General features: G+C 39.7%; 1 protein-coding gene across 1 annotated transcript in view; it reads left to right on the top strand.

Annotated features, from left to right (window-relative positions):
• TM9SF3 (transmembrane 9 superfamily member 3) overlaps positions 1 to 17,451 on the top strand; it is a gene marked incomplete at its 5' end in the record, with an annotated part of 45,231 nt that extends 27,780 nt beyond the window's left edge. The window contains 8 exons of the mRNA XM_084264314.1: positions 608 to 702; positions 2,491 to 2,621; positions 9,029 to 9,168; positions 10,740 to 10,808; positions 10,904 to 11,050; positions 11,381 to 11,464; positions 11,577 to 11,653; positions 16,103 to 17,451. Of these exons, the coding sequence (XP_084120440.1) occupies positions 608 to 702; positions 2,491 to 2,621; positions 9,029 to 9,168; positions 10,740 to 10,808; positions 10,904 to 11,050; positions 11,381 to 11,464; positions 11,577 to 11,653; positions 16,103 to 16,170 (811 nt within the window). The 3' untranslated portion in view covers positions 16,171 to 17,451. The remainder of the gene's footprint in view (positions 1 to 607; positions 703 to 2,490; positions 2,622 to 9,028; positions 9,169 to 10,739; positions 10,809 to 10,903; positions 11,051 to 11,380; positions 11,465 to 11,576; positions 11,654 to 16,102) is intronic.
• Between the last annotated feature and the right edge of the window lie 5,853 nt (positions 17,452 to 23,304).

Raw genomic sequence — 23,304 nt, 5'->3', positions numbered from 1 at the left:
GTACTCCAACATTTAATGAGGTGATAATTTAAAAATGACTAAACTGTTCTGATTGGACTACTCCATGCTGATTTGTGACTTCATTATAGTATTTATAGTTTCTAAATCAGGTTTTCTAATTTTCTGTAAGATGAACACTTGCAATCTTAAAAGTTAATTTCTGAGGGATGGCAGAAACATCATTCACAATCTTGGTGTATGTTTTTTTGATACTGACCTTTATATTGAGCAGAGAGTACCTTTTATCTATAACAGTTAAATCTTGCACTTAATGTGTGTCAGGTAAATAATTCAGTTCTTTATAAACAAAGGTACACAGATCAAAATGTCAGTGTATTTTGGACAGAGGAGATTTTCTACTGTGATGAAAATAAATGCGTGCTAGGAAAGAATGTAGTATATCAGAACTCTTCTTCCCAGATAGAATTAGAAGACGCTTTAGATACAAAGAATCCTTCTTATGCAGACTTTAGAATTTAAGCACTTCAAAAATTTTACCTGAAAATATTAAATAGCTGCTTATTCTAAATGTACATATTTTACTGTAACGTTTTGCATAACACTGCTTGGTTTTCTATTTCATTTATCAAAAAACCATTTCTTGTAGGAGAGGATCTATGCTGAGTACAGCTATATTTGTTTATGCTGCAACATCGCCAGTGAATGGGTATTTTGGAGGAAGCCTTTATGCTAGACAAGGAGGTAAATTGCTTTTACTTTTCACCATTTTCACTATATTTTTAAATGGGGAAGTTACTATTAGTTTTCATCAATATAGAAGTATCCTCATGGAGTTAGGTTGTTCAGATAGAACCCACTGGATTTTTAATGAACACAAAACATTCTGAGTCTATTTAAGTTTCATGTTTTTTCCTATTCAGTATTGACTGCATTTTCTATCTAAAGATAGCTGAAGTCTTTGGTTAATTTGAAAGCGATTTGAATTAAATTTGGTTAATTGAAGAGCTAAAGAACTTTTAACAGATGTATCTTGTGAATTACTTGTTACACTTTTGTGTATAATTGTTTGGCTTGAGACATTGAGAGAGTACAGTAGTTTCTCCCTCCCCTGCCATGTGCTGTTAAACAGCCTGTGTCATCCTCTGTGGATCGCTCTGGCATAGTCCCTCCTGTATAGGTTCTTGGGGTGTTAGCTGCCTAGCACAGAAAGAATGAGTATGCAGTACTTACTAGACCATTAATTGTGGGGAACTGCTCACAGCATCTTTTAAAGAAGGTTATTCTACTTTTCAGTATGTGCTCTGCTTTATACTTAGCAAATTCAAAATGACTATCAGTGGAGAACAGAAGCCCAATAAAACTGACATAATAGATTTGGACAGGCTGTCTTCAAGCGCTCCCCGCTATGCCTGTGAGTTATGACCAATTACATCCTTGCAGTCCAATAGCCTCATCCATTCCCTATGCTGCAATAAAAGAGTAATCAATATCCATTATCTTCTACAGTGCTTTAGGACAAATAATTCTGGTAAAGTTTGCAAAAGAAAATTTCTGTCTTTTTAGCACAACATACTTGTTAGTATTCAATCTCAGCTGCACTCTAAGCTGAACTTGGAGGTTAGCTGTTTCTTTTCATGTGGCTCCTGTATAAACCTAGAAAAACAGATCTAGGTATATTAGGGCCTTGAAAAGCATATGCTAATTTTCTGGCTGTATTTTATTTAGTGCATATTACAGATGCACCTACAGTGTATTAAACTTAAATATAGACAGTATTTAAGAACATAGAAAGCTAAAGTAGAGAGTGAAAATTCCCAGGGTGTTGCTCAAGAAGAGGGGGTTTTTTTGAGCTCCTTAGGGAGCTCTAAACTTAGTAATAACTACTAACAAGTGTTGCTGTTCCCTTCATGCCTGGGGTTTAGAAATTGCTTTCCTTCTACATCTGAGTTCAATTTTGGTGTATATTAAATACTGTGGCATTTTGCTCTAAACCAGGGATAGCCAGTTCCTTAATGCATCCTGAATGTATGGAGTCAGTTTAGTTGGGTCAAGACAGCCCAGAGCAGGTGCTGCTTGAAAGCAGCTGTAGTGCAGAGTTGTCCCGGGAGCAGTGCTGAGCTCTTGTGTACTCGCAGGGTGTGAGCAGGCTCTGCACAGGGCCAGCTCTGCTATCTCTGTCTCTACTACTAATCTGTGGCTTGCATATACACTTATTTTTCATATCCCAGTTTCTTTGGCCAGCTTAGTCAGCATATGCAGTTCTTAAGCTGAAATGTTCTCACACTCTATCCCTTTTCCTGTCTTTTCACCTGGCCTAATAACTTGATTAATATGCTGCATCTTGTGAGTTGCCAGGAATCAGATGAAACCATTAGTTGACTCTTGGCTCTTGTGTTGATGCAGTATGTCCTTACTTGTTTCACCTTTTTGGGGGAGAAGTCAAACACCTAAATTCTGGAGAGCTTGCTGATGACTTTTTAAACAAAGGACGCTGTAATCTCACCAGTCCCATTGGAATATCTGTTACAGGAAGGCGATGGATAAAGCAGATGTTCATTGGAGCCTTCCTTATTCCAGCAATGGTGTGTGGAACTGCCTTCTTCATTAACTTCATTGCCATCTATTATCATGCTTCAAGAGCTATACCCTTTGGAACCATGGTGAGTCATTTTACTGGAGAATTTAAATACCATACAGGAAAACTACCTTTTAGTCTAAATACATTTGTGAGTCATAGCTTTAGCTTCCTAGTTAGAAATTTTATTCTGGGAGGGTTTTAAGGTGCTTTTTTAATTTAATTGCAACAACAACAGCCACTGGATGCCAACAATAATCTTTCTCTGCTTAAAATGGAACTTCTGCTTTATATTCAAGCTTAGTCTTAACAACATGAAGTTAGCAACATGAATTTTCTTCTGGATGGCCAGTGCAAACTGGTTATTACCTAAAACGCAATACAAAAGGATTTCACATGAAAGCTACTTCCAAATCATTGCAGTCAAACAGAAAAAATAAAAGATCAGCCAACAATATTAGATGAAAAGTCCTGAAGAGATACAGCTTTATGAAAATGAATCACTGTTTTCCCTTTGTGAAGTGGTATTTAGTATCCAGTTATGGTCTTGTGTCCATGTATCAACCGTGTCACTTGGAAAACAATGCTGGGTGGATTACTTTATCATTTAATCATGATGACTTCTTGTTTCCCATGGCTTGTGTCAGGATTTTGTTTGTTGTCATGGCCCTGTCAAGTAACCTCAAATAACCCTGTGAATACAGTGTAGGAAATAGTCACTCAGCCCTTTGACAGAGTTTCTGTTTGAGCTTGCAAAGGGTATTGCTTGACAGCAGATTTATTTATTTTTTTAAAAAAATCGCTTTTCCTAATTTTATTCAGTAGCTCTGTTAACTTAAAAAATATCTTAATACAGGAAGACTTGTTTTCTCTTCAGTATCTAGAAAATCCTGGGGTTTTACCTGTTTTTATAGCCCACTTCTTTCCATATCAGATCTTACGGTGTGTTAAATTGTTTAGTCTCTTCAGAGATGTTTGAGTAGTCTTGGATTTCTTCTTAGTTTACCACAAAAATTAAGCTTAGTATCATGAGTTCTGTCTTACAAATTGTATTATTTGGGATGTAATTATGTTCAGTATGTGACTGAAAATGCTCCTTAAGAACACATTGCTAATGAACGAGAGTGGTAGAAATCCTAAATTGCAATAAAAAGACAGTTCTCAGTTTCAGGCAAAGGCTTTCAATATTTTTCTACTGATGAAAGAGTCATTCTGTGTACATTGCTGTACATACTTTCAGTGCATGCATACAACTTTTTACATCAAATCCCTAATTATAAAACCACTGAACATAATAATATCGAGCTAAACAGGCCAGAGTTAACCTCTCCAAGCAGTCAGCACAGGTGAGCTGAGTTCAGCCCCAAACAGTGGCTGAGCACCACAACCATTCACTTAATTTTTCTCATTTTCTTCTTCAAGAAATCAGTGTAAAATTGTATCTTTAGATATTACTCAGTATTAGCTGGTCACTGCCCCAAATACAGGAACACTGTATTTTTTATTTTTACTTTAGCAAGTAGCCATGCACAGTGCAGTCAGAAAAGTTTTCAGCATTGATATGATATGTGCAAAGAGGCTCTGTTTTACTGCTGAGCAAGCATTTAGGGTATCACATTTCTCACTTGTTTTTCCATTTGGAGGTCAGGAATGCTGAGGAAAGGGAATTCCACCTGTGCTGAAGTTTGTCTTGTAAATCTGTTGAACTGATTCATATTTCAAGATCGTGGAAACATGTACATGAAAAAGGAAATGGGAATATAAATCTTCAGGGGTCACTTAATCAGAATGTTAAGGCTCTTTATACACAGTGATTTTAATGATCTCAAGGTTTTATGAATGTGTTTGAATCATTATGACTGTAGCAATAAAACTTCAGTAGAGTTAGCAGACTTTTAGTAGGAGCAGGTTATGAATCGGAAACTTCATCAGGGTAAGTAACGCTCTAATGACCTCACATCAACTAACGAAGCTGGTTTGTGGAAGGAAATTAAATTTGTTTAAAATTACCGTGTTATGTGTCAGGTTGAAGCCCCCAGGAAGCCCTCTGGCTTTATGGATAAAATATAGTTGGGTCTTTTCACCTTTGTTTGCAGTGTAGAGAAGCTTCCAGAATTATCTGATGCAAACTTGTTGCTGCTTCTTTCTTGTGGAAATAAAACCTCTGCCATCTAAGCATAGGACACAGAGATGACTTCTTTCCCCTGACATATCTGGAAACCACCCTCCTTGATTTAAGTTACTGGCACCAACTTGCCACTCTTTCTTGACTACTGTAAATCTGGAAAAAGCAGAAACAGAGCAGCTGAAGAAAAGTCTTTGAGCTAAAAGGTTGCTAAAAGACTATGCTTAAATATGACACTCTTTGCCCGTTTTGCAATGTCACTTCCCAGTGCAGCCTCCTTTCTGTGAATTAATTCTGCCCTCCTGACAGACTTTCCTATGGAATCTAGGCATGGGCAGCTGATAGTATCAAAGCCACGACATCCGAGCTAACCTACCTGCAAGATGACCTACCTGCTATCTGTTCTTCTACGTTTTGTCTTGAAATGCTAAAACTGATTGGGCTCTTCAGAACCTCCCTATACCTCACTGTCATTGTGGTCTCCTTTGAACTCCAAAGCTTTGTTCACCTTGTATATTTCATTGCTCATGTCTGGGATCTCCTCGAATATGTGGCAGGAACTGGGAAGATCCAAAGCTTGTTTCTGAAATCATTCTGTAGTCTTGGGACTCTGCCTTTAGCCTTTTGGATATACATGCAGACTCTCTACCTATACTGTGACAAGCCATGAGCCTGAACAAAAGCTTAATCTCTTCCCTGGGTTATCTTTCAGCTGCCCTTCAAAATGCAATAAAGAATGTAGCAGATTTTATTCAAATATGAGAGCTTTTTAAAACTTAATGTTTTAAAGCTTTCAACTCCCTAAGCATATGAGGATAGTATGAAAGTCTGGGTTTTCTCTCATCTCTTCAGCTTTATAGATACTTTGGATACTGTTCAATTCTTTATTCTTTTGGAGCCCAAATTTGATTTGGGGGTGTATTTTGTTAATTTCCTGTTACTGGTGAACAGAGTTTTTCTGAAGGTGCTGTACACCTTGACTTGACTTGCCTTCTGTTGATTGTTTTTCTGTTGTCTTTTCAGTGTATATATATCAATCATTTTCGATTTTGTTGGGTTTGAGTTATATGCAAAAAACAGAGCATGGAGCAATTAAAAGCATTTTAAATGATGGCAAGTGAAGTGACCTCTCCATGTACATTTCAGGAGGTAGTGGTAGCTCTGTGCAGGAATTTCTACAGAGTACAACATGATGGAGTTTGAAGGGACTGTCTTAATGCCATTAACGAAGTTGTGACTGGTTACGCTGGTCTCTGTGTGATACATAATTTAAAGACTTCCATTAAGGCTACTATGACTAATGTAATACTCTGACTGCAGAATCCATGAACCTTCTATTAAACTGTTAAAGATTTTTGTTGTGTTTGACCAGTGGGTTCCTGTGTGGCTAACGTTTCCAGTATGCATTCATAACGATTTAGTTGAATAAAGTTACATGCACTGAATTTCTCTTGGGATGGAGAGCCTACTGTTTGCTTCTTTTATACCTTGTTTAAACTAGAAAAATAGTGTTTTCTCCATCCAATTGCTTAATCCAGGCTGCAGCCATCCCTGACAGCTTTAAGTTGATATGAGTACTGGCTGCCACTGAAAAATGAGGTTCTGGTAGTGACAAGGATTTTCATGCCTTGAGACAGATAAGGAAATACCCCTGGCTAAAAATAGAAAAAACCCCTAGTTGTATGTATACAGCAGGTGCTTCCCCAGATTGCTTGAAAGTAACCGTGCAACCCTTGGCCGAAAACTTCATTTTTGGGGAAAATAGACGATTTTCAATAGTTAAATTAAGCAGCACCCCTTGGTTAACAACTTAGACTGTTACTAATTTTATTACAACTGTTTTGAAGCCTTCTCTTCTTTTCCTGTTCTGTGTAATGTTTGGGCAGACGATGTGCAGAGAACTGTTTCACTGTACAGATAGATTCAGTAACCTCTGTGTGGGGGAAGAGTCTCATGGCTGAGAGTGCACTTTTGGTAGCTGACAGGAAGGATCACGCTGCTGCTTTGACAGATATTTTTTTATTGCTTTTCTCCCTCGTGCATTAAGCAGTCAAAGCTCCACAGCCTGCCAGTAGCTGTTTAATATTAGATATGCTCATAAAAATTTTAATTATCACCTTTGAATGAAGTTTAATCTACAGTTGTCAGAAAATATGAAACACATGGCGCTAGAAACATAAATTATATCCCTCTTGACAATGTTTCTTTTCCAATAAGGAAAACTCAATCCTGCGCATTCAGTCAAGGACAGTAGAATATTCTTTCCTCCTCAAAACAAAAAGGGGTTAGAAAGAATGCAGGCTTGGTGAGCTTGACAGTTTCTCTTAAGGCAACTAAAACTTGGAAACTAAATCAGGTCCTTGTGTATAAATAAGATATTTTGTACAACAAAAATGCAACAGTCAAAATGAGATAGGTATGTTTTAATGTACTGGCTTGGTAGAACAACTCATGTAATTTCTCTTCAGCAGTATGAATCATGGAGAGCATGTGCTTGTCTGCTTGCTGGAAAACTGGGTTTGCAGATGTAGCAGATTTGCCTGTTTGCATAACTTGTGTTTTCTGAAGTGGTGGTTAAATTCTCTTGGCTGATGTTACAGTAATACTTCTCTTAAAATGCTCATGAAGGAGCATGTGGACCCTGGTGCCCTGTGTTTGCTTCAGTTCGGGGTTTTAAACTCTCTAAGCTTAGCCATTGCCCAGCCTGTGTCATCCTTGCCATCTGTGCCAACAGGTAATCCCTGTTCAGTTTGGGAGGGAGTGGTGTCTTTACCTCAGATCTGAAATTAAGAGGAACATGCTCAAGAATGCAGAAACTAGAAAAGCAAGTTGCCTCTTGTCATCTCTCACATCCAAGTAGGACTATTACTACCAAGAGGGAAGAAAGTAATTTTCAGCAAGCATCAGGCCGAGCAGGTAGACCATCTTGGGGTCAGGCAGCTAGTTGAAAGCAAGAAAAAAGATGCTGTTGAGGTCAGCACAGGTTGTGCGGGTCGTAACTAGTACCAGTTATGTTGGTCAACAGTCTAAGACCAGCAGGTTGCTGACACCAGGCTGGGGTTATCTCAGAAAACAGAACATGGATGTTTGTATCCGCTTGGACAGCTTATCAGAGGCAGGTGGGAGTAGGAGGCATTCCTGAGCCTTGTCTGCTTGCTTGCTTAGTTGGATCTCCTTTGGACTGCAAAATCGTATCAGGTAGTTTTTAGACTCCTGAATGGCTCTGTGAAAAAAGGAGGAAAAAATGAACTTCAGTTCCAGCTGTCCTCAGAAAGTAGCATAGCATTAAGACAGGCAGTTCATTGTTTAACAAAATGTTGACCTTACCTAATGCTGCTTACTAGATTTCACTGAAGATGCTAACTGTTCTGTCAGAAATAAATTCATTTTTCAGCCAAATGGTTAGTGGAATGGAAGGTGTTACACCATTATCAGTCATGCTTTGACTGATCTGATAATGAAACCACAAGTACTCAGGTTTTTTGATGAATGCCAGTTATTAGTGTATTTGGGACAGGTTGGCAGTACTTACTGAAGACTTTATTTAAGGATCCTTGGTCTGTCTCAGCTTGTTTTACGCAGATTTGAGATTTCAGAGCAGCTGCTGAGTCAGCCTCCCAGACAACACAACAGCCATGCCCTGCGGGAGCAAGTTGAGCCTCCTCCTTACCCACCTGGTTTGAAGCCATTGAGCTTTGCAGTTGGTGCAAAATGAGATGCTATTGGTTGCCTTTCTTCATCTAGGAGTTTGCTAGCCTATCTGTACATAGGCCTGGATGGACCTTGCTTGGTTCCTCCTCTGAGGTTGTATTCTTTTCATGTGGATTCCCTATGGTAGGGATGTTTTGCCAAAAATGACGGTTGCTAGCATTCTGACGTGGCTTTGCAGTTCTTGTTTGGGCTGCTTTTTTTTTGGATTGGATTAAAAAATTTGCACCCAGTAGTTGTAGTGTTGTATGCAACTGCCCAAATGCTAAATGTTAATTCCCAGGGATAGAAGAGTCTGCAGAAATTTAAGGGAAGCTGACAGTATTTTCAGTGATGAAGTATAACGAGGATTTCAGTTTCATTCCCTTGCGATGTATGGGGTCTAATGAATAGATTAAGACAAACAAATAAAATCTGTAATGGTTCTGTTCTCTCAATTGATGCAAGAAAATAAACTTATTAATGTTTATTAGGAAGCTTCTCAGGAAATAAATACTCCACTTGATAAAATAAATACGAACTGACTAATGTTTCATAACTAGGAGTGTAATTGTACAGCGATAACTGCCAAGGAGTACTACGTACTGAGCGTGTTGGTTATCTTCTTTGGTTGTTTTACACCTGTTCTTTTAAATTATTATTCAAACTTTTGCTTACAGGTGGCAGTGTGCTGCATTTGTTTCTTTGTCATTCTTCCATTGAACCTTGTTGGTACAATCCTTGGCCGGAATCTGTCAGGACAGCCTAATTTTCCATGTCGTGTCAATGCAGTGCCTCGTCCCATCCCAGAGAAAAAATGGTAATGAGAAGTATGCATGTTAACTAGATGTATTCACTTTAAGTATATTTCAAATTACTTTTCAGATGTGTTCAATTAAAACTTTTTTTATTATAACATTTTCTTTAAATTTGAGTTGTGTCTAGAAGAACTCCTCTACAGATATTTCCTTGATATCAGTATTTGGTTGAATAAAAGCAAGTGCAGTAAATGATTAATAGCTGTAGCAGATTTTACAGTCCTGGATCACTGATTCACAGTTGGCCTGAAATGCTCCTCAGCCTCTTATGTAAAAGAGATGATCCCAACCCAGTTCTTGAGTGAGTATCTGGAAAGTAAACCTTTCCCCTCTAGTTGGTGCCCCTTACAAATTTAGGACTGAGCATGCTTTGGAGGCAGAACTGTTCTGTTTAATGGTCTCTGTGTACAAGCTGAGACATATTTGCATGGTGATAGTTGGAAGAAGCATGAAATGCTCTTCCAAATTCTACACTCTTGGTGATGTCACAGAGCCTGAAATACTCCAGGTATATGGTTTGAATTGTGAATAAGCCTTTATTATTTTTGAAGTGGGTATAAAGGGGTGGGTGCCAGTGTCAAAAAGTAGACTTGGTTTTTCAGAAACTCATGAACATAGTCACATTTTCCTATTAATTTAGTTCTGAGATGGAAGCAGTAAGGTATGGAAATTAAAATATCCTCAGAGGATTTTTAATAGTTTTTTCTTGCTTTCCCTGTTCAGAGGAATGGAACAGACAAAGTGAAGGGGGCACTGAAACGTGTATGCCCATGATATCCAGGAAGTGCAGCACACTTAGTCTCTTTTTAGTGGCAGGGTGTGCAGCTCAGATGCCAGGATTTGATTTATATTGTGACCTGTATCTTGGGAATATGATGGATTTTTCTGGATCAGCATGACAGATAAAAGAAATAAGATACATCTCTTCAAGATGATGAAATTGCACACCGTCAACTTAGACAAGTCTCTCTATAAATAATGAAAGAAGCTGCAAATTAAATCACTGGTTACCAGTTAGATTTAGCATCACTGCAAGTGCGACACAGAGGTCACCTTTAATAAGTGACAGTGTCATCAAAAGGTACCTGAGGGTTCATTTTTGGCCATAAGGTCATGACTTGGTATGATGTTAAAAATAAACGCTAGTTCTTAATTATGTAACCGTTGCCCTGCAAAATTTTCTTCTGCTCATTTTGCTGTATTTGTAGCCATCAATAGCTTTGAGTTTTCACTGCCTTCATTCAAGGCTGGTCAGTGTCATGGGGTTTGACTGCTTAGGCCCTTTTTGGGCAAGAGAGGTCCTTTCAGTAAGTAGCCTTTAAGGCTAGTTAGATGCCTAGCCTTTAGGTGATAGACATGGGACTTATATTTTGCTTCAGCTTTCCCCAAGAATAACTCCTCCATAGACATGACATCTTTGGGGGAACCTTCTTTCTAGTATGCTGGTATGAGACAGAAACCATGTTAGCATACCTTTTAAATAATTCTCTGTGCTGTATTAATTATCTGGTTATATGTCTTAATATGCTTATAACTGAAAGATTGTTCCTAAAATAATGTTAATATCTTTCAGGTTCATGGAACCAGCTGTTATTGTTTGCCTAGGTGGAATCCTTCCTTTTGGATCAATTTTTATTGAAATGTGAGTGTGTCAGCTAATTGTCAATTTGGATAAAAAAGTGTAATAATTTAAGCTCAGTTACAATATCATCTGTATATTTTGTTTACTCTCTTCAGGTATTTCATTTTTACTTCATTCTGGGCTTACAAGATCTACTATGTTTATGGCTTTATGATGTTGGTTCTAGTTATCCTCTGCATTGTGACAGTTTGTGTGACTATCGTTTGTACATATTTCCTGCTAAACGCAGAGGATTACAGGTGGTAAGTGTTGCATTATTTGCATAGTTAACCAGATTGTGGGAGTTCAGTAGACAAGTGATGTACTTCAGTCTAGATGGGTCTCTTCCAAGCATATATGAAGTATTAAAAAAAGGCACACGGGATTATGGGGAAGGATCATCACTTTGTATCAGTTGATGCTGTTCCCATGGAAGCTTTTGTCACTTGCAGCAAATCACATGTAGATTTTGTTAATTTTAAGTCTGTTGAACCAGTACACTTTATTTTCAGGGTAAGGTTTTGGGTGCATTGTGCATCTCCTTGGTAGGCCTTTTGGTGAGTTGTATGACGGACTTGTGTATTCACTTCCAGGCAATGGACAAGCTTTCTTTCGGCGGCATCGACTGCGATTTATGTTTACATGTACTCCTTTTACTACTACTTTTTCAAGACAAAGTAAGTGGTGGTTTTCTTGCTTGGATTATCAGACTACCTTATTGCCAAATAAGTTTATTGAGGGAAAAACTGGGGAAAATACCTAGCATAAACTCCCATTTTTCTTTTTCAGGATGTATGGCTTGTTTCAAACATCATTTTACTTTGGTTATATGGCAGTATTTAGCACAGCTTTGGGAATAATGTGTGGTAAGTTTCAAATACATTGATGATCTTCTATCAGAATTTCTCGGCCTGTCATGTTTTTAATTTTAGTTCTGTGTTTTTGATGGTGGAGTGTGTATGCCTGCCAGATGTGCTCAAAGCAGCTTACAGTCTTTAAAAAGAATTGTCGAGTTTCCTGCTTATACTTGGTCCTCCCTAATGTAGAAGACTTCTGAGGACTGTGTCTCCTGATAGCAAGATAATTTATGTACTCTGCAATGAATTTCACCCTCAGTGACAGCTTGAAAGACTCAAATCTGCAGAATACAGTCCAAATTGAGTCCATCCTAGCATTTTTGTTTCAGTTTTTACTGCTGCTCCAGGTCAAAGAGCTAGGTACAATCCCCAGTGGTATCACAGTACTGATGGTGCTGCCATCTGTATCTTGTGGTGTGTGTGCGGGTGATCAGAGCAGCAAGGACTGACACTTGAAGATAGCATTTGTGAAAGAAATATTGGGAGTATTCACAGGTGAGGAGAGTGCAGAGTGCTGCTGTGTGCAGCTGGATTTCTTTGCTTTTTAAGATGCTGTTCTGACGGATGTTTAGAAAAGAGCATAGTTTTTGATATGATGAAGGTCATCTAATGAAGTCAAATTTACTTGTTCACCCTCCAGCTTTATTTTTATCCTTTGGCTTTCAGAAAGTGCTACTTGGTTCTTTTTCACTTTCCTGTGATGTTACTTGCTTCTTCTATCTGATCCGTATGTAATGCTTTCCTTCCTCGTAGTGAATGATTAGTCCAGTAGACCCCAGTGGAAGGATTTCTTTGAGTTAGATATTTGAGACACATGATACCTTACAGGAGCTTACTTTGTAAAGTATACATTTCTTGTTATCCCAAGAGGGTGGTTATTTCCACAATGCTTGATAAAGAGGGGAGGGAAATCCTCTCTTAACTGCTGAGTACCTGTTCCCCTTTTTCCCTCATACAATCTAATCTTGCTTCATCAGGTTCTTGGCACATTACAAGACTTCCCTGCTGTTCTGGTAGTCTTGCAGACATTTTTTTTTCTTTAATAGGCTTATACTTTTCAGCTCTAATCTTTTCTTTTTAATGTGTTTGGGCTGGTATTGATTAAAATGTCTATGATGCAGAAGCCAAGCTTTCCATACCAGTTTCTGTAATTAAAATGTTTTTTAAAACATGGAAAAAGATTGTCAAATGCTTTCTTGTCGTGGTAGGACACTACTTGATGGAATATCCAAATTTATTCAACACCAAGAAATACTTCAACACATTAAACATTATTTCCACAGCTCCATTGAGATTTCCTTTTGTCTTTTTAAGTGTGTTGGAAGAGAAACTGAGATTCCTTTTTAGTGAGAACTCCCCGTTTTCAGCATGTGGAGGGAAGAGGAAAAAAAATCCCCTGTCAAAAAGCATTTGTCTAAGGAACTTGCTGCCATTGAGGCCTGACAAAGACATTTGTGTTAGAGAATTGTTCACTGTGTGTGCTACTGACTGTATGTCTCCTGTGTAAAGTGTGTAGAGCTGTGCTTGGGAGGCTCACGTGAATGGGCGTGTTCAATATCACACAGTCGGATATAGAGAGGAGCTAGTCAGGCTCCAAAGCAGCCACAGGGAAACTCGCTGTGGGCTTGCATCATCCAACTCTGGGTTTAGTGCCTCTGACAATGCCTAGGGAACTCAAATCCCACATGTAGTGGGCTGCTTTGATCCACAAAGTCTGCTGCCCTCTGCAGAGCATCTAGTTCAGGACTGGGCAGTAGGGAGCCCGTGAGAACTTCCAAACCTTTTGAGCTTCTCGTTTCCCTCTTAGTGATAGAAAGGAATAAAACTCTCCCCAAGTCAGTGGAGGGCTTAGGACCTAGGTAGTATAGAAAGGCCGCTTGCAATTACCACGCTTCATCATCCAGATAAGTTAAGTATGATTGAAGGGCTTTTTAAAACAAAGTAATAATCTGTGCTTACACTTAGTAAGTGTTAAATTGGTTTGAAGTAATAGGTGGGAATTAATCTTCTGTTCTGTGGTTGCTCTTCTGCACTATTTTTTCTCTTTATTTAAGAGCTTGTTCTGCTGAAATATGCTTGCAGTCTGTTTCTGCTAAACCTATATAGGCTCTAAGTAAGTTATAAATATAATCTGATAAGGTGTTTAATGACTAAACAAAATAATTCCCTTTACTATGGATTCTTTTAGTCTGATGAGCCAACTGTTCCTGCACTTGTTTCAGGAGGACGTTCTTTAGTTGTCATTATTTAGAGTTTCCCCTTTCTTGCCGTATGCTTTATTCAGTGACTGTGAAGTAGCCTTGAGGCTTAACCCCCGCCTTGGGTATTGGCCATTAGTGGCATTCATGGATGGATAAGGCTCCTGTGATCCAGAATAAGTTACCATTTGTGTATGGAGCTGAGAGTTTGTGGTCTCCTGTGACTGGTACTCTGCGCCTCCCCCTCACTTCCATCTCATGCACGCATTCTCTAGATCCCAAGTGAAACACAATTAGTGCTTTGTTCTCCCAAATCTCTGTGAAGTGTGGCATCACATCACTAGAGAAACCCTCAAAGAACAAGTTCTGGAATGTATCTGAGTTTAGCAACTATGATGGACCTTGGATCTGTTGACAAAACGTGATGAGTCTTAAAACAGGAGTCCAGTGCCATTATTATTATGCCCCTGCATAAGGCAGAGGATGAATTTCTTGACAGGCTAGAGAGGCATCTGCTTGTGCTCCTGTGTGACTCCAAGCTCACAGTGCCACCTCTGTGCAGCCTGTGCTTGGATCTGTCCAAATGCTGTGCTGGTCTCTCCTTGAATTGCCAGACCTTCTTGCCGCTGTGTCCTCAGCACACTTGACACTTGCAAGTGGCAACCTGATCTTGTGCGTGCTGTATTTGTTTTAATCAATCTCTACTTTGTCCAAGTTAGTAATACAGATCCCTCTTTTGCTGGCTACTGGAATGGTTGCTGTGATATTTATGCAGCTTGAAAGGCTAGGCAGCACCAAGGCTGACTCCACAGGCTATTCACCACACCAATAACACATCAGGTCCCCTTGTGCAGATTTACTAATTAGATCTGAACGTTGGGCTTTTGCAGGTCTAAACCAAAAAATTTTCTGAGAATTTAAGGGCAGACCTTATGAATTATGCGATCAGTCCCCAGGATTTAAAGAAATCTCTAGGTTCTGAATAGCTCTGTGTTAAGCAATGCTAGCTGCAGGTCTGTATGACATCAGTTTCTAAAGCTAAAAGTACATTTATTGGAATGTGAAGTTTTGGCAGAAAACTTTTAACGTTGGTTAGGCTTTTATATTTAACATGCCTTATGCAAGTCTGGTGCATCCCAGATCACCAAAACTATGGTTTCCTGCTTTGCTCTGGCTTTTCTGTATTGCTTCAGGGAAGCAAAGGTATCTTTTCTGATTAAGTCTGTTCTTTACTCAGCATCCAAACACTTAGTGTTAGAGTTCTTTCTCTTCCTCGAAGTGAGTTACAGGCCCTGACTTCTCCATCCATTTCTTTCTGTATTTTAATGATGGGTTATTCTGGCAAGTCTTCTCCAGTTCTTGCTTAATTTTTCAACTTCTCTTCAGCCTGAGAATTAACCAAACTGGCCTCTACAAGGCTGAATTACTCTGATTTTGCTTGGAAGAGATGAAGATAGTCCCTGCAGATATTGTAAAACAGCAGCATTTACGGAGCCTGGCAAACCTGAGGTCCTGGGTTTTACCTGGCAGGTTGCTGAACTTCTGGAAAGAGATCTGGGTCCCGTGCATTTCTTTCATTTTGCTAGATGTCCTTAGTCCTGCAGTATTTTGAGTTTAGCATAAACTGTTGCCCCTATCAAAAACTCAGTGACCTGTTATTTTATTACTGCTGTGACAATGCATACTCTGCTCATGACTCTTACAAATTTGAAAACCACGGGTTGCAATTTCCTTTAACTACTAACTGCTACTAGTTTAATCTCTTTGTACAGACCTCCTTGGAGTTTAAGACTCCTGGGATGGGGATCTATTATTATTTGTGCCTTGTGGGAAGGAAAAAGCCATCTGCCAATAAAACACTCATCCAGAAGGCATGTAACTTATAATAAAATCCTGCCCTCCCATCCACCTTCCCTGCAGAGTGGGTGATTGTATGGTTTTTACCCTCTGTTCAGAAAAAGGGACCCAGTTATTGGCAGCGGTAGGGGGGCTGCTATATTTATCGAGGCCAAGTGAGCATGGCCTCTTGGTAAGATGGCTTAATGGATTTAGATTGCTAGAGTTAGGGGAGTTCTTGCCAGACGTTCACTGGAAGCATGGATAATTAGAGTTTGAGAACAAGTATTGCAGGTAAATCATTTTCTGTGCACAGCGCATGCTTTATGTGACTTTCTCTGTTTAAGTGTGTGTGGTTTATATTGCTGGCTTATTTTGACAATCAGCTCTCTAACGTGGCCAGTGTTTTTGGTTTGTTTTGCAGGAGCTATTGGTTACATGGGAACAAGTGCCTTTGTTCGTAAAATCTACACTAATGTGAAAATCGACTAAGGAAGTAAGAAAATTGAACTCTGGATCAGCTCCTGTTTTCCTGGGGATGAACTTGCACAACAAAAGCGCGAGAAGAGATTTGGGTTTTAACACTGGGCACTATATTGGTCTCCATTTTGTGGATGGCTTAAAGTAACATCTATTTCATTGATCCTAGGTTCTTACTGACTGCTTTCTCCAACTGTTCACAGCAAATGCTTGGATTATATGCAGTAGGCATTACTACAGTACGTGGCTAATCTTCCCCCCCAAAAAAACCAACAAAGAAACAAAAAACCTAGCTCATTAAAGATGAATAGACTAGCTCTCTTCAGTGAAGAGGACAAACGGTTTATTTAAAGCATTTGTTCCATTCAGTAAAAAGAGGGAAACTTGGCTGCTAAAACTACTTGATTAGTAGTCTTCCTGGTACTTAACATTTCTAAATTATGTAAAAATGCTGTTCCAGAAAGATTACTCTTCTGATTTTTACTGCCATTGCCAGGATAGGTGGTGTGTTTTATATTTTGACTCCAGGTGCTTTTTGGTTTATTTGCGATATCAACTATACCCTACACTCATTTGTTTAAAAAAATAATTAAAAAATATATAAAAATCCCATATGCATGTAATATATCAGCTGTTGTTCTAGTTGGACCAACGTCCCTTTATTTATCTTTAAAATAATATCCAGCTACATCTTAAATCCATCCAAAGAAAATACAGTCTGAAGACGGGATGTGTTCTCTGCAATGCAATTTACTGTACAGTTAGAAAGCAAAATGTTAAATGAAGAGGATTGTTTGTTTTTTTAATAAGCCCTTTGAGGTCTAGATTAAAACAAAACCAACATTTTAATGTCTAAAGTGATTCTCCTTTTTTCCAACTTAGTCTTGCAAATTTTTTTGGGGGGGGTTTGAATGAAGACTTTCCTTTAGGCATTATACAGGGGGTAATAAATGTATATAACATTAAATAATGTAACTTAGGTGTAGATCCCAAAATGTATTTGGATGTACAGATTTACTACAGAGTACTTTTCTGATGATTCGGTGTAAAAATGTGTGAATTTGGGTGGCTTTTTACATCTTGCCTGCCATTGCATGAAAAGTTGGGGTTTCTTCACAATGTGTGTATGTCATGCTTTTCTGTTCTATTTCCTTTCTCAAGCTCTTACAGAAATTAAATTTGTAATTTAGAACATTTTAATTTTTGTTAATCCTGTCTGGACACTTGTGTGACATCAAAAGCACAGTTGCTTTAGAGTGTTCAGAAATTGAAAATAAACTTTTCAGAGAAAAATGTTCTGATTGTGAAAATAGATGAGTTTGCAACTGGAAATGTTTGAAGAGGCAATACTGCTGAATGCCAGTTTCTGTATACAATATTAATGTGGTTTTCAAATATCAAAACCCCATGCTTTGAATTCAGAATTTGATTACAACTGTATTGTACAATACAGCTCCAAAGTGGATGACCAGCCCAAAAAGATTCTTCTTGGCTGAACTGTTTGTGGAGAAATCTGTTTTGTGATCCAGCTAGTGTACTGAGAAAAGTGGGGGTAAGCGTGGGCTGAAATAAATGGGCAAATAAAGGTGGAGTCTTTCTAAGATGACTGTTAATTATGCACTGTATTTAGCTAGAAATATCCTGAATGTGTTTGTGACAAATTTGAGAGCCAGTTGGCTTGATTATTTTTCTTTAATTTTATTTTTTTAGGCATCTGCCATATAGGGACGTTTTCACCAGTGCGGCTGTCTGAAATAGAGCACCTGCCATGGAGAAGGCAACTTCCTGAACTTAAAAAATGATCAAAGTATTTGTATTGATTAGCACTATATTGTCTCTGACAAGGCAGTAGCCACAAGGAGAAATAACCCTGCTTTGGCAGGGTCCTTTGGCAGGAGGTTGGGGAAACTGAACTGACAGGTGGATAGTGAGAAGCAATGCATCCTGCTCTGTCTTCTGAAAAGTACATGAGCTTTCAGCTCTGATTTCCCTGGCCAATTTTAACCAACCTGTCAGAACATAATTAAGTTTTGCTTCACGTGAAAGGTTGGTGTCTGTAGCTGAACGTTCTGCTGTTTAAGAGAAGATAATTTCTTTTTTTCCTTTATTTTCTTTTTAAGTAAAGGCTGATTTTAAGATGAGCTTAAAAACGGAGTCAACAATTACTATTCCTTTGCACCAAAACATGGAGACTTAAAGCAAAGAATGGGGTTGTACTAGTTCTTGCTAGTATGTACACAGCTTTGGGAAGCCCTCTTTCCATCCATGTTCTTGTAAATCTGACGTGAGAAGCCATTATCTCCACAGAATAAATACATTAAGTACTCTGCAGAGATACAAGTTTTTTAAAGGGAATATTTTGATAATGGGTCTGCTTCTCTATTTAGAGTATTGCTATGTGATTAGTCTATCAGAAATGTCACTAAACTGTTTGTGAGTTTCATTTAATCTCTTTTTAATGCCACGGAATGGTGGGCTGCCTACTTGCTTTCTCTATCCTCTGGCATTATTAGCTTTTGCATATCCAGATAGGGTTGTATAGCTTTTAAAGTGACAGTGAAAAGATACTGCACAGGCATTGCTTTTGTTTCTGCAGGCACGTTCCTCTGGAGAAGTACTGTGTTTGAATAATAGACATTTTTATACTTGCACCCTGGCACGTCAGAAAGCTGGGGGCTTGTTTTATTCCTTCCCCTCCACCCCCTGCCTTGGTTTCTGAAGGAGTGCTGTTTGGGGCAAGGCTATTTATTTGCCCCCTAAAAAACCTGTAGGTCTAGCTTGAACCATCTTGCTTAATAGAATTCAGAAGCTCTCTGCTTAGATGATGTAGTCCTTCCTCTTTTATGGAAGAAATAAAGATCTTGCAGCCAACACTCCTCTTTCCATGGTTGTTTCTTAGGAGTTTCTGGGTTTTGAAGTGCTTTGATAACTCTTCGCTTAGAGGCTCAGCCTTCTCTTCCCACTTCTGGTACGGAGGCCAGAGAATTGGGTAAATAGTTTTGTAGCAATAACCAGTCTTATCAAATGTTTAATGAAAATAACATTGTAAATCTTTTCAATTCAGGCAGAGTGCCTATAGAAAGCACCTCTGGTACTTCATGTATGAAAAGTGGTGAGCACTGGATTGGAGATAATGGAGACTGCAAATAAATGTTACATTTATGCTCTTTTTTTTTTATGTCTGAATGTTTTGAAGCAACAGTGTCTATTAATTCCTCTCCAGAATTATCCAGAATTACATTCCAAAGTGTGTAACAGGCACACAAATTGTTTTCTGTATAATAGTATTTCTTTAACAAGTTTCAGGTTTAGAAAAGCACCAAAAAAACCCCCAAAACCTAATTCTACACTTTTGCCACTAAATCTGAGTAAAATTGGTAGCACATTCTTATTGCTATCCTTGCTGCAGAGGTGACAGATCAGTTACATTTTGCTCTGGTTTCATCAGTGGCAGCATCCAGCCAAATTCACCCAGTGCAGTATATATACACAGCTTCACTGGAGACAGCAGAATTGCATAGCTGAGTGCATCAGCAAGATCTCCACTGGAATGTGTCCAAAAAACAAGCTCAGGCAATAAAAGAAGTCCCCTCTCCAGTCTGTGGGGCAAGCAAACTGAAGGGTTGGAGCTGGAGTTTGAGGGGTCGTTTTCTCATTAATTAATCCTTGCCTGCACACCTTGTGGTTCATTCCCAGGGTCGGTTGGAAACAGAGGTGGGAGAAGGATTGTGTTTTTGGACTTCTAGCACAATGCACTGTGGTGGCAGCAGTCTGGCCACGGCTGTGGTAGCGCTGCTGCTTTCTGAAGCGAGTGTCTCCTGCCAGGGTTAGCACTGAAGTCACAAAAGCCACCGCTGCTGGAATAAAGCCACCTTTTAAATTTGAAAGCAGCATATTTTTGGCTTCCATTCTTCAGGAGCATCTTTTCTCAAAATAAAACCTGTTTTGCTGCCATTTGTCTCCCAAAGGCAGAAGTACAGAAATGGGCCTGGCCAGGGAGCGGTTGCTGTTTGCTGAAGAGCTTCAGTGAGAAAAATGTCGTTTTCTGAGGAGACAGCTGCATGCAAGGTCTGCAAGTAGTTCTTCACATCTTGAGGTTTTGATCCAGGAGGTGCTTTTCCAGTATTTACTTCATGACTAATTACAAGGTCTGATTTTTCTTTTTTCAATTTTTGTGTTATGAATGAATCTGGAATGTTTTGTGTGGCTCTGGTAACTCCAAGCAGTTCTTTGAGAGAATCACTTTAAAGGGCAATTAGGAAAAGAATAATGAAGGAAAAAAAAAAAAAAGCTGGTTTATCTGAGGGACTAACCTTTTTCAAAGGCAAGTCTCTGGAGACAGACTTGCAGCCAGGCTATACTTTGCCCCCAGTCCCACAGCCCTTTTGTTTTCGTTGGTGTATTCGCCATGGTGCAGGGTTTTTTACAGTAAACTGAGGGGGTTATCACAAGCAAAGAGGATGCTGTTCACTGTTACAAGTGGTTTTGGCTCGCCAGTAGGTTAATTTTCTCACCGGCTCCTAGTACTACACTACAGAGCAATATGTCAAATATCTCTGGAGGTTCTACCATGCTGAGGCTTTGCTTCTTAGGAAACCCAAACCTGTTGGAGCTCTGTTCTGAGCAGAACTCCTTAAAGACCTTGTGCTTGGAGCTGTCTAAACTGTAACTGTGTAAGTTCATACGTAGCCTTCAGCTGGAGTTGTGTGGCTACAGCGTTCCACAAAATACACCCCTTTTGTGAGTTGGGGGGTTACCTGCCGTGAAACACCAAGTTTTACAGAACTGTTATTTTAGGGTTTTCTAATATTGGGAGACATGCTTACCCATGTGATGCAGTACTTAGTTTGGCAGGTTCCAGTTCACCTGAAGTGTGGACCTAAGCCCTGTAACCTTGAAGTGCTGGATCTGTGCCAGAAAGACCAGTCTCTGGTAGCTCTGTCTAACAAGCTGGCCGACCTAGAAAAACATGCTACAGTTGGGCACCACGCTGTGAATTCTTTCTTCTCTGAAAGCTGTAAGGCAAGCTTTGCTGGGCTTGTGAAAGGTTTTGAGAGTTACAGTAGCTACCTGTCTCTGAGAAGCTTCCAAACATGGTGAACGGCCTCTGCTCTGGTGCCATCCCACCTTGAGTACTGCATCCAGCTCTGGGGTCCCCAACATGAGAATGATGTGGAGTTGTTGGAGGCCAGAGGAATGAACAGAGGGCTGGATCACTTCTCCTATGAAGACAAGCTGAGAGAATTGGGCCTGTTCAGTCGGTAGAAGAGCAGCCTCTGGAAAGACTTTATAGCACCTGGTACCTGATGGAGCTTACAGGAGAGATGGGGAAGGGACTGTTTACAAGGGCATGAAGCGACAGTACAAGGGGTAATGGCCTTAAGCTGAAGGTGGGGAGATGTAGATGAGATAGAAGGAGGACATTCTTCCCTTGGAGGGTGGAAAGACTGGCACAGGCTGCCCAGAACAGCTGTGGCTGCCCCCTCCCTGGCAGTGTTCAAGGCCAGGTTGGATGGGGCTTTGGGCAGCATGGTCTAGTGGAAGGTGTCCCTGCCCATGGCAGGGGGTGGAACTAGATGGTCTTTGAGGTCTCTTCCAACCCAAACCAGTCTGTGATTCCATGCCTAAGATCATCATGTGATACTGAACTCAAGGAAGCTTTTGTGGCTGCGCAGTCTCATTTTCTAAGGGTCTGTCTCCGAAATCTGGGAGCTGTGTGATGTACTGAAGCACTAGACAAGGTCTGGTGGATTTCTGGGCTCCTAGAGATGTAATGCTTCCTTTGAGTTCATGTTGTCCTACCTTTTTCACTCTGAACCACTACTCTGGTTTAGCCATATCACCTTATTTGGCTCAGAAAAATTGTTTATCTTCCTAGCTTAGCATGAAGCTTTTTCTGCTTTGCTACAGAGGAATAGCTACAAGAATAGAATGGAAATTTTCTCCTCACTTCCCTTCTAATATCTGGCCAGAAATTCACAGGTGAATCAGTGAGCATTACTCACTGTTTTAAAAAGAGATCTGAGAGTTTTAGAGACAGACACCCATTTACCTGCAAGAATTGGAGGCATTTATTATGAAAAGTTGAGGAGATGCTATTAGGTTACTTAAGTTCTGCTCTGCAGAATCATTTTTAGTCATTTGAATTGTGTAGCTGAAAGCTGATTTTTCTGAGACTTTTTCTTTCCTGTTTATCTTGCTACCAGAAAGTGATTGAACACCCACCTTTGTCTGAATCTGAGCTGTATCACATTTTTTTTATGATATGTGTAGTGAAATAAATAAAAGCAAGGCAATCACTATTCCTGGTTTTAGGAATCTAATCGATATCAGTAAGAGTGACGTGGAAGATGAACCTATTTGAAAGCATCGCTTGCTAGCGACAGGCACTACCCGCACGGTCCGTGCTACAGCCGGGTGTGTGGTTTGGATGGAGACGTTACTACGGATAAATCTACCTACAGAAATCCTCTCCAGAAACTGCAACTAGGGAACTTCTCTGAGGCAATTCTTCATGAAGCAGCGTCTCTGCCTTTTTTGAGAGTTTCACTGAATTCTACCCACTGCTGTGGAACAGCCTAAACTGGGGCAGCATACGCCACCAGCCTCTGTGAGGGTGCCTGTGGGCGAGCAGGTAAGTGCAGCTATCCCACCTTGGTCTCAGAGCAGACACGTGGAGACCCATCCCCCTGTGGAAAGAGAAGAAATATTTAAGGCAGATTTTTTTTCCTAAGGTAAAAAATACTTTGGAAAGACTGGTGGATTCCCTGGATTCCCCCGTCAGAATTTTGAATTGAAAGATGCTTTTCCAAAGGTGTTCCCATTCCCTCCTGCTTAACCTTGCAGCAGAGATCACCAAACCACCAGCTTTGCTTGACACTTTCCAAGCACAACTAACTCCTGTATGAACCTGGATTTTAAGTGAAGTAATGAAACATCAGTTTGACATACCTCAGTTTGGGAGCCAGTGGTCAAGCCAAAACTCATAATTTCAGATAAGACAGATTACCCTCCCTCCATTTGCCTCTGACTACAGCTCAGAAATACCCCAGAAGTAGCTTGATGTTCCTCACACACTTCAAGCCCTCTACACAGCGGATGTCCAAATCCCTGGAACATGTTTAAGCACATATATGTCAGCACCTT

Source organism: Gallinula chloropus (genome assembly GCF_964237585.1).
Source record: "Gallinula chloropus genome assembly, chromosome: 5".
Taxonomy (NCBI): domain Eukaryota; kingdom Metazoa; phylum Chordata; class Aves; order Gruiformes; family Rallidae; genus Gallinula; species Gallinula chloropus.
Note: the sequence above shows the minus strand (reverse complement) of the source record. Positions and strands in the feature narration are given on the sequence as shown.